The sequence below is a fragment of the Cheilinus undulatus genome, linkage group 19, assembly GCF_018320785.1.
Source record: "Cheilinus undulatus linkage group 19, ASM1832078v1, whole genome shotgun sequence".
In the NCBI taxonomy this organism is placed as follows: domain Eukaryota; kingdom Metazoa; phylum Chordata; class Actinopteri; order Labriformes; family Labridae; genus Cheilinus; species Cheilinus undulatus.
The window spans coordinates 1,348,486-1,362,058 of record NC_054883.1 but is presented as its reverse complement, the minus strand read 5'-3'; the positions used below and the strand labels follow the sequence as shown (position 1 = coordinate 1,362,058).

General features: G+C 38.1%; 1 protein-coding gene across 1 annotated transcript in view; it reads right to left on the bottom strand.

The window, feature by feature from the left end:
• Positions 1 to 2,530: 2,530 nt before the first annotated feature.
• The window catches only part of LOC121527645 (band 4.1-like protein 3), a 47,990-nt gene continuing 36,947 nt past the window's right edge, over positions 2,531 to 13,573 (bottom strand). Inside the window, exons 16-20 of the mRNA XM_041814670.1 lie at positions 12,550 to 12,594; positions 11,978 to 12,076; positions 11,618 to 11,698; positions 10,863 to 10,984; positions 2,531 to 3,599 (exon numbers count right to left, since the gene is read on the bottom strand). Coding sequence (XP_041670604.1) covers positions 10,874 to 10,984; positions 11,618 to 11,698; positions 11,978 to 12,076; positions 12,550 to 12,594 — 336 coding nt within the window. The 3' untranslated portion in view covers positions 2,531 to 3,599; positions 10,863 to 10,873. The remainder of the gene's footprint in view (positions 3,600 to 10,862; positions 10,985 to 11,617; positions 11,699 to 11,977; positions 12,077 to 12,549; positions 12,595 to 13,573) is intronic.

Below are 13,573 nucleotides of genomic sequence, written 5' to 3'. Positions count from 1 at the left end.
TATGCTAGAGCAAAAACAATGCAGTAAAATACAAAACTCAACTAAAAAAATCATTTCTTTAATCCTGAACTTTTGAGTAAATAAGTTTTAAAATTCACTAAACTGTTAATATTCTCTAAGATATCAAAAAAAAAAGGATTATTACTAGAAGAGTAAAAAATTAGATCCATGAAAAAATAAAAAAATAATGTCAATAAGAGTGTCGTCTAAAGGAGAAAACGTGGAGATTTTTGTTGTTCTAAAAAAAAAAGGCAAAAAATATAAACTGTGTTTCTTTAATCCAGTAAATAGTTGAAGTTTCAGGACTAGTGAAAGTTATTCGGGTCCAGGCCCTGTTGACTGAGTTTGACTCCACTGGGCTCAAGGATTCTCTGAATGTTTCTGAATGAAATCACACGCATGCAGAGCATAAATGATCCACCAGGGGGCAGAAGCTGCTTCAAATGAACTTTATGCTGCAGATTAAAAAGGTTTAAGTCAAGTCAGTGTCAGCGTGGTTTTTCATTCATATTTTCACCAAATTCAAACAAAAATTAAAGCTGCAAGCAGCATTGGTGCTCGCTCTGTCGCACGTCCCTCATGCCCGTTTGACCTCCACTTTGAGGGTTTCATCCTTTTTGACCCTTTGACCTGCTCAAAGTTAGACTGAGGTGTGTACCTGCAGCTCTGTCAGGAGCCTCAGACTTTATAATGGGTGGGTATTACGCATTCCATTTTCCCGCCTTCAGTGAGTCACATGACCAGCTGCTTTGAGCTGTCAATCAGTGAGTGACATCATCACCAACTGCTCTTTTTCCAGGAGTCAAATTGACTGAAATTTTTCTGAACCTCCCCTCACAGATGCCACAATTTTGACCAAATCTCTCTAAAAATAAAATATTTTTGTTGTAAATTTTGTCAGGAATCCATCCATGTAATTTTTAAAGCTGTAGGACCTTTGGTTTTTTGTGTAGAGGCCTAACTGCCACAGCTTATGTGGAGCTAAATCCTACTCACCCCATTCATTTGAATGGAAGGAGCTGTGAGAGCTTCTTTGGGGTTGACCAACTTTGAGGGCTTGTCATTCAGAAACCGTTCGAGAAACAACAAATTCCTTCAGAACTTTTGATCAGCATGGCCTAGTGTGTCTTCTCTGTGTGTTTCAAGCTGATACCATTTATGGCCTAGGCGGAGGTACGTTTTGTTTGGAGACCTATTTGCCTGGAAAATTTTATTTTGAAAGGCAAATTGCCGGCTTCCTGTTTGAGATAGGTTAGGGGTGTCAGCGCGTGATTTGTGGGTCTCAATGAGACGAGCGTTTCAACGTTGGTTTGATCTCTCTACGACATTCCTATTGGCCTTGAGGGGTGTTTAGTGTACCTAGGTGGCGCTAGAGAGCACATTTTGGCATGTTTTGAGTTAATTTTTTAATTTAATCAAATTTTTTCGCAGAATCTGAGGTGTGTGCCAATTTTGGTGAGTTTTTGAGTGTGTTTAGGGGGTCAAATTTAGGTTTAAAGTGGTTGTGGAATAATAAGAAGAAAGAAACGGCCGATATACAATAGGGTCCTTGCCCTTTGGGCAGCGAGGACCCTAAAAATAGAGAAAACACAAATTTCTCCTACGTTTCTGACTTTTTATCAAATTATTTTTACTGTTTACTTTCCTCTTTTTTTATGACTCAACAAGAACATCATAAATCATCCAGGTTAAGTTTACATTTCTATACTGGAGTAAATCTGCAGACCTCAGACTGGTGGGCCAGTTAGAATAAAAATATCATATGATCTGATGGGCCGGGTATAACCGCTCCACGGGCCAGATTTGGCCCCCAGGCCTTGAGTTTGACACCCCTGCTCTAGCTCCTGTCCTCGCCTAAAAATTGCCAACAAGAAGTCCTAGCTTTAGAGATTCTGGAGCACTCCCAGAGAAACCTCAACCGAGGGCAGAATTTTTATTTTAGTGTGGAGGCGGAGCTTACCCTGTTTCTAGGTGTGCCACATTGTTTAAAGAGCTGTGATTGGTCGATCCATCAAAGCCAGAGAGGTTAAAGGCCATATCGGTTGTGTTCAACCTGTAAAATGTTGTAAAACAAGAGCTCCTTTGCAGCAGGCTCTGGCTGTACCCTTACTTTAGTTGTTTGTGTGTTAAAGGTGTTATTTTTAGTAGCTAATGGCTGATCCCACAAGGGTTCTATGGGGTTGAGGTCAGGACTGCTGGGGGCTCACTCCATCCTCCAATAATTAGCTGTTTGGCAGAGAAGATTAGGCAAATGTTTGATGGACCAACCCCCGTACTCAGCTCTGCTCATAAATGATCCTTACATTTAAAAATGAAGAACAGGTGTTCCAACGGGATAAGATTTATGCCAAGAAGCAAAAGAAACCTCTACCAAAGACTGACTTACTTACTTTCTGTGCTAAGTTATCAATACTCAGCTAGTCATTGGTTCTTTTATGGTAACTGGACACCAGGGGGCGTGGTAAATGCACACAATACTATTGTTAGTAATAAATCAATAACAGGCTCCCAGGCTGGTCACTGGTTCATTTATTGGATTCAGTGGGTAGAGATACATTCAGCCAGTGTGAAATTATCACAAAGAAAAAAAGGATTTATGTCACATGACACCAGGGGGCGTGGTTCTCAGGGGAGGGGTTAACAAAGCACACCTGGGGGAGGTAAAAGTGCAAAATGAAACCGGGACTTTGGTCGATGTGTAAAACAATAACCTGTAAAAAGGGTGGGGAGTGTTTGTGTCGTGGATGAACAAAGAGCGCCCTCTGCTGTAATGACAGAAAATAAACCCATGTTCATGAGAAAATTCTTCTGATTGGATGAATCAGGTTTTTAGTCATAGGGTTAACTAAAGTTAATATTTCATTTGAATAAGTTTTCTCAGTGTTTATAGCCCATATATGGATATCTTATTTTTTCTACTCATCGTTTTATTGGTGGTTGGATGTTTTATATTTATCATGGGGACTGGCCAATCAGTCAGTGATGAAAGCTGAACTCAGATCAAACAATCAGAGAAAAGAATCAAAAATCAAATAAATACAGACAAGGAAAGGTAAAATTATTCATAACTAGATGGCAGAATGGCGCAGAACCATTGCATTATGGGTAAATACATAGCTAGTTCCTGCTGCTATACAGTAGGTCCAACTTGGTTAGCTATCATGCCAGACTTCCAGACAGGAAGTGGATTCCCAAGACTTTCAGAATAAAAGCAATGTTAACAGACCAATCGTTAACATCCATGTTAACCAATCAGTGGGGCTCATTTTGGTGCATGTGAGACTGTCCAGCTGCCTTACGGCACCCCCTGCAGTCTCCAACTTGTGATGTGGTGTAACATAAAGTGAAGCTTTTAACTAAACCTAATGTTATTATAATGCTAATGCTAACTGAGGCTAACTCTGGCCCCACCCCTCCAGTCAGACAGACGGTGCCACTGTGTGTTTGTGTATGTTGTGTGTTGAATGTGGGAGAACGTGAGCATGCATGTTTATGTGTATGCATCCAAAATTCCATATGTCCTTGAGGTGTCAAACAGTGTCTTGAAATGTAGTATGAACTACAGCTCCCATGATGCATCAGTGCCTGCAGAGTCAGTCCTGAAAGAGAAGCAGAGACACAGTTAGACCATCTGAACTAAACAGGATATTCTATGCCATGTTTACAAGATAACACTGAAAACAGGACAGTTTTTCATTTGTATTTTTTAGAGTTATTATGGATCCAGACTACATGTCAATAAAAAAACATCTGCCGTGCACAAGATTCAACAACAAAAACACAACTGAAAACGCTGGCAGGCCAGTAGGTGGCAGTGTGATGTCATAATTAGAAACACCTGCATGCTCAAATCCTCTTCCTTACAGAGCAGTGAGGGGCAAAAATCCAAAATGGCTGACACAAAAGCATTTTTGTGAAAGGATGATGAGAGGGGGTACATGCAAAATCAAGGAGGACAGGATGTTTAACAGGCTTTAAAGGATGACAACATCATCAAAGTAAGGAGGACAGAACGTTTTATAGTCAATAGAGGGTGACCTCATCATCAAAGCAAGGAGGTGAAATGTTTTATAGTCAATGGAGGATGACCTCATCATCAAAGCAAGGAGGTGAAATGTTTTATAGTCAATGGAGGATGACCTCATCATCAAAGCAAGGAGGTGAAATGTTTTATAGTCAATGGAGGATGACCTCATCATCAAAGCAAGGAGGTGAAATGTTTTATAGTCAATGGAGGATGACCTCATCATCAAAGCAAGGAGGTGAAATGTTTTATAGTCAATGGAGGATGACCTCATCATCAAAGCAAGGAGGTGAAATGTTTTATAGTCAATGGAGGATGACCTCATCATCAAAGCAAGGAGGTGAAATGTTTTATAGTCAATAGAGGGTGACCTCATCATCAAAGCAAGGAGATGAAATGTTTTATAGTCAATAGAGGGTGACCTCATCATCAAAGCAAGGAGATGAAATGTTTTATAGTCAATGGAGGATGACCTCATCATCAAAGCAAGGAGGTGAAATGTTTTATAGTCAATAGAGGATGACATCATCATCAAAGCAAGGAGGTGAAATGTTTTATAGTCAATGGAGGATGACCTCATCATCAAAGCAAGGAGGTGAAATGTTTTATAGTCAATAGAGGATGACATCATCATCAAAGCAAGGAGATGAAATGTTTTATAGTCAATAGAGGGTGACCTCATCATCAAAGCAAGGAGATGAAATGTTTTATAGTCAATAGAGGATGACATCATCATCAAAGCAAGGAGATGAAATGTTTTATAGTCAATAGAGGGTGACCTCATCATCAAAGCAAGGAGATGAAATGTTTTATAGTCAATAGAGGGTGACCTCATCATCAAAGCAAGGAGATGAAATGTTTTATAGTCAATAGAGGATGACATCATCATCAAAGCAAGGAGGTGAAATGTTTTATAGTCAGTAGAGGATGACATCATCATCAAAGCAAGGAGGTGAAATGTTTTATAGTCAGTAGAGGATGACATCATCATCAAAGCAAGAAGGACAGAATGTTTTATAGTCAGTAGAGGATGACATCATCATCAAAGTAAGAAGGACAGAATGTTTTATAGTCAGTAGAGGATGACATCATCATCAAAGCAAGGAGGTGAAATGTTTTATAGTCAGTAGAGGATGACATCATCATCAAAGCAAGGAGGACGGAATGTTTTAAAGTCAGTAGAGGATGACATCATCATCAAAGTAAGAAGGACGGAATGTTTTATTGTCAATAGAGGATGACATCATCATCAAAGTAAGGAGGACGGAATGTTTTAAAGTCAGTAGAGGATGACATCATCATCAAAGCAAGAAGGACAGAATGTTTTATAGTCAGTAGAGGATGACATCATCATCAAAGTAAGAAGGACAGAATGTTTTATAGTCAGTAGAGGATGACATCATCATCAAAGCAAGGAGGTGAAATGTTTTATAGTCAGTAGAGGATGACATCATCATCAAAGCAAGGAGGACGGAATGTTTTAAAGTCAGTAGAGGATGACATCATCATCAAAGCAAGGAGGACGGAATGTTTTAAAGTCAGTAGAGGATGACATCATCATCAAAGTAAGAAGGACGGAATGTTTTATTGTCAATAGAGGATGACATCATCATCAAAGTAAGGAGGACGGAATGTTTTAAAGTCAGTAGAGGATGACATCATCATCAAAGCAAGGAGGACGGAATGTTTTAAAGTCAGTAGAGGATGACATCATCATCAAAGTAAGAAGGACAGAATGTTTTATAGTCAGTAGAGGATGACATCATCATCAAAGCAAGGAGGATGGAATGTTTTATAGTCAATAGAGGATGACATCATCATCAAAGCAAGAAGGACAGAATGTTTTATAGTCAGTAGAGGATGACATCATCATCAAAGTAAGAAGGACAGAATGTTTTATAGTCAGTAGAGGATGACATCATCATCAAAGTAAGAAGGACAGAATGTTTTATAGTCAGTAGAGGATGACATCATCATCAAAGCAAGGAGGATGGAATGTTTTATAGTCAATAGAGGATGACATCATCATCAAAGCAAGGAGGATGGAATGTTTTATAGTCAATAGAGGATGACATCATCATCAAAGCAAGGAGGATGGAATGTTTTATAGTCAATAGAGGATGACCTCATCATCAAAGCAAGGAGGTGAAATGTTTTATAGTCAATAGAGGATGACATCATCACCAAAGCAAGGAGGACGGAATGTTTTATAGTCAATAGAGGATGACATCATCATCAAAGTAAGAATGACAGAATGTTTTATAGTCAGTAGAGGATGACATCATCATCAAAGCAAGAAGGCAAAATGTTTTATAGTCAATAGAGGATGACATCATCATCAAAGTAAGAATGACAGAATGTTTTATAGTCAGTAGAGGATGACATCATCATCAAAGCAAGAAGGCAAAATGTTTTATAGTCAATAGAGGATGACATCATCAACAAAGCAAGGAGGACAGAATGTTTTACAGGCTTTAAAGGTGGGTTTCAGACATCATGGTGCCATATTCATAATGAACATGCATTTGTGTCAGAGGATGGAATGTTACTGATCAATTTCTTCATACTGATTGAGTTGAGATTGATTAATGAGATTTCTCACCATCATGAGGGCAGACACTCTGATCTGACCAATCAGTCATACTGATTTACCAGGACTCAGAACTGAATGTGACCATAAGAGGTAGCTCTCTTTCCTGACCCAACCACAACTGAACATAAACATGCTGATTAGCATGTTAGCATAGCACATTAGCATGGTAGCATGTTAGCATAATGTAAGCATAATGTTAGCATAATGTCAGCATGCCTTTTGGAGTGAATGTGTTTACAGGTGGATTGTAGGGGGCAGGGTCTTAAATGTGATCTCACACTTGAAGGACAGACGAAAACCATTTATTGGCATTTATCTATTCCTTGGCATAGCATGTTAACAGCATTTATTTGTTTCATGACATAGCATATTAACTTAGCATTTATTTATTTAATGACATAGCATGTTAACTTATCATTTAACAATTCATTGGCATAGCATGTTAGCTAAGCATTTAACTTTCCATTGGCATAGCATGTTAACCTACTTTTCTTTATATAATGGAATAGCATGTTAACTTAGCATTTAACTATTCATTGGCATAGCATGTTAACTTAGCATTTAACTATTCAGTGGCATAGCATGTTAGCTTAGCATTTATTTATTTAATGATATAGCATGTAAACAGCATTTATTTATTTAATGACATAGTATGTTAACTTAGCATTTATTTATTTAATGACATAGCATGTTAGCTTAGCATTTATTTATTTATTTACACCGCGTTCCACATTATTATGCAAATGATATTTTTCTCTAATTTTCCTAAATAAAAATCCAAATGACAGTCAGAATTTTTTTCAAGTCATCAGCCGTTAGAGCATAATTCAAATGTTTTTGAACAAACTTTATAATGACAAAAATTATTCAAAAAAATAAATAAAAACCTCAAAATGCACTGTCCCACATTATTAAGCACAACAGCTTTTTAAAACATCTTATAGGTTGTAAAGAACTGAAAATGGTCATTTGTAGAAATTGCAGCATCAGGGGGTCATATTTACTGAAATCAAAGCTATTTCAATCAAAAACATCTGAACAGGACAAGTTCCATGTTAACATAGGAGCCCTTCTTTGATATCACCTTCACTATTCTTGCATCCATTGAACTTGTGAGTTTTTGGAGAGTTTCTGCTTGAATTTCTTTGCAGGATGTCAGAATATCCTCCCAGAGCTGCTGTTTTGATGTGAACTGCCTCCCACCCTCATAGATCTTTAGCTTGAGGATGCTCCAAAGGTTCTCAATAGGGTTAAAGGTCAGGGGAGGATGGGGCCACACCATGAGTTTCTCTCCTTTTATGCCCATAGCAGCCAATGACACAGAGGGATTCTTTGCAGCATGAGATGGTTCATTGTCATGCATGAAGAAAATTTTGCTACAGAAGGCACGGCTCTCTTTTTGTACTTTTTGTGAAAGTGGTCAGTCAGAAACTCTATATACTTTGCCGAGGTCATTTTCAAACCTTCAGGGACCCTAAAGGGGCCTATCAGCTCTGTCCTCATGATTCCGGCCCAAACATGACTCCGCCCCCTCCTTGCTGACGTCCCAGCCTTGTTGGGACATGGTGGCCATCCACCAACCATCCACTACTCCTCCATCTGGACCATCCAGGGTTGCACACACTCATCAGTCAACAAGACTGTTTGAAAATGAGTCTTCATGTATTTCTGGGCCCACTGCAACCGTTTCTGCTTGTGAGCATTGGTTAGGGGGGGCTGAATAGTAGGTTTTTACACGACTGCAAGCCTCTGGAGGATCCTACACCTTGAGGTTGGTGGGACTCCAGAGGCACCAGCAGCTTCAAATACCTGTTTGCTGCTTTGTAATGGTATTTAGCATCTGCTCTCTTAATCTGATGAATTAGTCCGTCAGAAACCTTCCTCGTTATGCCTTTATCTGCAGGAACCCGTCTGTGCTCTGAATCAGACACACATTTCTTTACAGTATGATGATCACGCTTAATTTTTCCTGAAATATCAAATGTTTTCATTCCTTGTCCGAGGTATTACACTATTTGACACTTTTCAGCAGCAGAGATCCTTTTTCTTTCCCATATTGCTGAAACCTGTGGCCTGCTTAAGAATGTGGAACATGTGAAACAGTGCATTTTGAGGTTTTTTATTTTTAAAAAAATAATAGTTATCATTATGAAGTTTGTTCAAAAACATTTAAATTATACTCTAACTGCTGATGACTTGAAAAATATTCAAAAATATTCAGTCATTTGCATTGATATTTAGAAAATAAGAGGAAAACGTTTGCATACTAATGTGGAACAGGTGTAATGACATAGCATGTTAGCTTAGCATGTATTTATTTAATGACATAGCATGTTAGCTTAGCATGTATTTATTTAATGACATAGCATGTTAGCTTAGCATTTATTTATTAAATGACATAGCATGTTAACTTAGCATTTATTTATTTAATGACATAGCATTTTAGCTTAGCATTTATTTATTTAATGACATAGCATGTTAGCTTAGCATTTATTTATTTAATTTCAGAGCATGTTAGCTTAGCATTTATTTATTAAATGACATAGCATGTTAACTTAGCATTTATTTATTTAATGACAGAGCATTTTAGCTTAGCATTAATTTATTTAATGACATAGCATGTTAACTTAGCATTTATTTATTTAATGACGTAGCATGTTAACTTAGCATTTATTTATTTAATGACATAGCATGTTAGCTTAGCATTTATTTATTTAATGACGTAGCATGTTAACTTAGCATTTATTTATTTAATGACATAGCATGTTAGCTTAGCATGTATTTATTTAATGACATAGCATGTTAGCTTAGCATGTATTTATTTAATGACATAGCATGTTAGCTTAGCATGTATTTATTTAATGACATAGCATGTTAGCTTAGCATTTATTTATTAAATGACATAGCATGTTAACTTATCATTTATTTATTTAATGACATAGCATTTTAGCTTAGCATTTATTTATTTAATGACATAGCATGTTAGCTTAGCATTTATTTATTTAATTTCAGAGCATGTTAGCTTAGCATTTATTTATTTAATTTCAGAGCATGTTAGCTTAGCATTTATTTATTAAATGACATAGCATGTTAACTTAGCATTTATTTATTTAATGACAGAGCATTTTAGCTTAGCATTTATTTATTTAAAGACATAGCATGTTAACTTAGCATTTATTTATTTAATGACGTAGCATGTTAACTTAGCATTTATTTATTTAATGACATAGCATGTTAGCTTAGCATTTATTTATTTAATGACGTAGCATGTTAACTTAGCATTTATTTATTTAATGACATAGCATGTTAACTTAGCATTTATTTATTTAATGACGTAGCATGTTAGCTTAGCATTTATTTATTTAATGACGTAGCATGTTAACTTAGCATTTATTTATTTAATGACGTAGCATGTTAACCTACTTTTCTTTATATGATGACATAGCATGTTAGCTTAGCATTTATTTATTTAATGACGTAGCATGTTAGCTTAGCATTTATTTATTTAATGACGTAGCATGTTAACCTACTTTTCTTTATATGATGACATAGCATGTTAGCTTAGCATTTATTTATTTAATGACGTAGCATGTTAATTTAGCATTTATTTATTTAATGACGTAGCATGTTAACTTAGCATTTATTTATTTAATGACGTAGCATGTTAACCTACTTTTCTTTATATAATGGCATAGCATGTTAGCTTAGCATTTATTTATTTAATGACGTAGCATGTTAACTTAGCATTTATTTATTTAATGACGTAGCATGTTAACTTAGCATTTATTTATTTAATGACGTAGCATGTTAACCTACTTTTCTTTATATGATGACATAGCATGTTAGCTTAGCATTTATTTATTTAATGACGTAGCATGTTAGCTTAGCATTTATTTATTTAATGACACAGCATGTTAACCTACTTTTCTTTATATAATGGCATAGCATGTTAGCTTAGCATTTATAGCTTCGGTTTAAACATGATGTTGACAGAGCATGATTATTGATTATTGATCTATAGAACTGGTTAATGTATCATCTGCTGATCGAACACATGATCATATGTTCCTGATGCAAACCAATCAGAATTAATCCTTTGTATACGTTGAAACAAATCTAAACTCTTCTTCTCTTCCCATATTCTAGCCAATCAGAAGTAAACACATTGTCATGAATGTTGCCATGCATCAGCCAACCATTTTCAAGTCTCCCCCTGTAGGGGCGGAGCCTGACTGTCAGTGTTACCTGTGACGTCACTAATCAATGACCTGATCAGATGACACTTCAGTTTCTTTATGGACGACCACACGAGTGACAGCGAGCTCAGGATGCTCTCGCCGCGCCTCGCTGAGCGCAGCTGCCAAAGCCTTCAACAGACAGGTCAAAGGTCAATGCCTTACCATGTCAAAGGTGAACACCTAACCCAGATCAAAGTTCAATGCCAAGCCAGGTCAAAGGTGAACACCTAACCTGGATCCGGTTAATTAACTGTACCACCTACAATTATGCCCAACTCACGTTAATCTAGGTCTGCCCAGGTCTGATTTATGTTAATCCAGGTCCTCTCTATTCAGTGTAGATCTGACCTAATCTAGTCCTCTCCATTTAATCCAGGCCTTGCCAAGGTTAATCTAGGTCTAACTAAGGCTAATCCATGTTCACCTTGGGTTAATTAAGTTTGCTTTAGGCTAATCCAGGTCAAAAACAGGCTAATCCTGGTCAGACCCCAGGTCCAAACTAGCTTATTCTAGGTCTGACCTGGGTTATCCAAGTCTGATCCAGGTGAAACCAGGTCAGACCTAGTTTAATGGAAATCAATCCAACATTAACCTTCGGGTGGTGTGCATCATTCTAGGTCAGACCTAGGTGAATCTAGATCTGGCCAGCATTAATCCAGGTTTACCTAATCCAGGTGTGTTTTAATCTGCTCTGGTTCTTGTCCCTTTTTCATGTTTTCATGTATTTCTCTACAGAATAAACTACAGAAGTGTCTGACGTACCTCGTCGTGGTCGATTTCTGTGTCTCCTGAAATCACGATTCTCTTCTCAATCCTAGTCTCTGAAATTCCTCCTTTCACCATCTGTGGACAGAATCAGTATCAGGATTAAACCAAGATAGGGATCAGAAGAGAATCAGTATTAAGACAGGACAAGAATAAAAGTCAGGATTAATCCAGGACCAAGACTGAACCAATACCAGGATCAACCAGGATCAGGATCTTTCAGCTGATTTTGTTTTTCATGATTTTGTTTCTCTCATGGCAAAACAAACTGGGTGGTTACCATGGCAACTAGTGTTATCCTGCTTATGTTGCTTAGGGATGTGGTAAAATTGTTGTTTCCATGGTGATTGGTGTTACCTTGGTGATGTGCGTGGTGGTGCTGGTGTTGGAGGTCTCTGCGGTGAAGGTCTGGGAGCTCAGCAGCAGACCTGCAGGAGAATCAGGATCGGGTCGGCTCTGGACACAGAAACATGGATCAATAAAGGTTATTGGCTGTGCTGGTTTCTCTGAGAGGTGCTGCTGAAGTCTGAAGGTAAATACGCTTAATCTGTCACACTGACGTTCCTAGAAAGCGCCACATTTTTATTATAATGATAAAAAAAGCTCATCAAAAATTATTGATTGGTTTAAAACAATGATCAACTAGAAAAGCACTCGGAGAGTGCAGACCTCCGCCATTGGCCCTTTCTCCCAATAGTACAGAATCCCTCAAAAAATCCTGAAACCAGACGGTGATCCAGATCACTCCCAAAATCTAATCAGTTCTTCCTTATGCCATTTCTGACATTTCCTGAAAATTTCATAAAAATGCGTCCCCAACTTTTGGAGTTATGTTGCTAACAAACTAACTAACAAATGAACAAACCCTCCCGATCACATAAATTCCTTGGCGGAGGTTATTACGACTGTGAATGATTTAGCCTTCTCACCCCTGGGGCTTCATAGGTCAGAGTCTTCCTCATTACTGGGACCTCCTGAGGGAACACAGAGTATAATCAGATAATCCTCAAATACCAACGTTCCATTTAATAATCCTGAAATATTATCAATATATATATTATCAATGATTCAAATAATTTAGAAAATATGTCATATTAACAACCCCTAAAGTTTACTTTCCAGATCAATGATCCCCAAAATACTTGAAAAACGTTCCCTGATTACCATTAACTGTCAAGAATCAACAACTGTCTGACTTTGATACACTACATCATACTACCAGAAGAGGGCGCTCCCTCCTTTGCAATGTAAGCAACTGTAGTAATAAATGGACTAGGATATTGGACCACAGAACTAGGACTAAGTTGGGCGGGATCATCTAGGAACACTGGGGCGGAGCCAACTAGAGACAGGTTAAGGGGCACTGGGGTTAATGAGGGCTGGGTTAACTGGGGTTAGGCTACCTGTTGGTAGGTGAAATGGGGCTGGGATGGTGGGGTCTGGGAAACTCCAGTTAAGTAAAGGGGGGCTGGGATAAAACGGGGCTGTGGATAACTGGGACTGGATAACTCTGGTTAGGTTAACCACGCTGAGTTAAAACAGGGCTTTGGTTTAGCCTGGGACTGGGAACAATTATAACAGGGCTGGGTAAACCAGGACCTTATGTTTATTGGGGCTGGGATAATACATTGACAAAGGCTTGGTTGACCAAGGGTACGGTTTGGTAGGGCTTGGAAACTCCAGTTAGGTAACAGCACACCAGGGCTGGACTTAACCAGGGCTGGGTTAAACCAGGGCTGGGTTAATCCAGGGATGAGTTAAACCAGGGCTTGTTTAAACTAGGGCTGGGTTAATAGAAGTTGGGTTTGGTATCCTATGGCTGGGAAACTTCAGTTAGGTAAACAGGGGCCAGGGTAAACCAGGGCTGAGTTAATCCAGGGCTTGACTTAACCAGGGCTGGGTTATACCAGGGCTGAGTTAAACCAGGGCTGAGTTGAACCGGGGCCAAGTTAA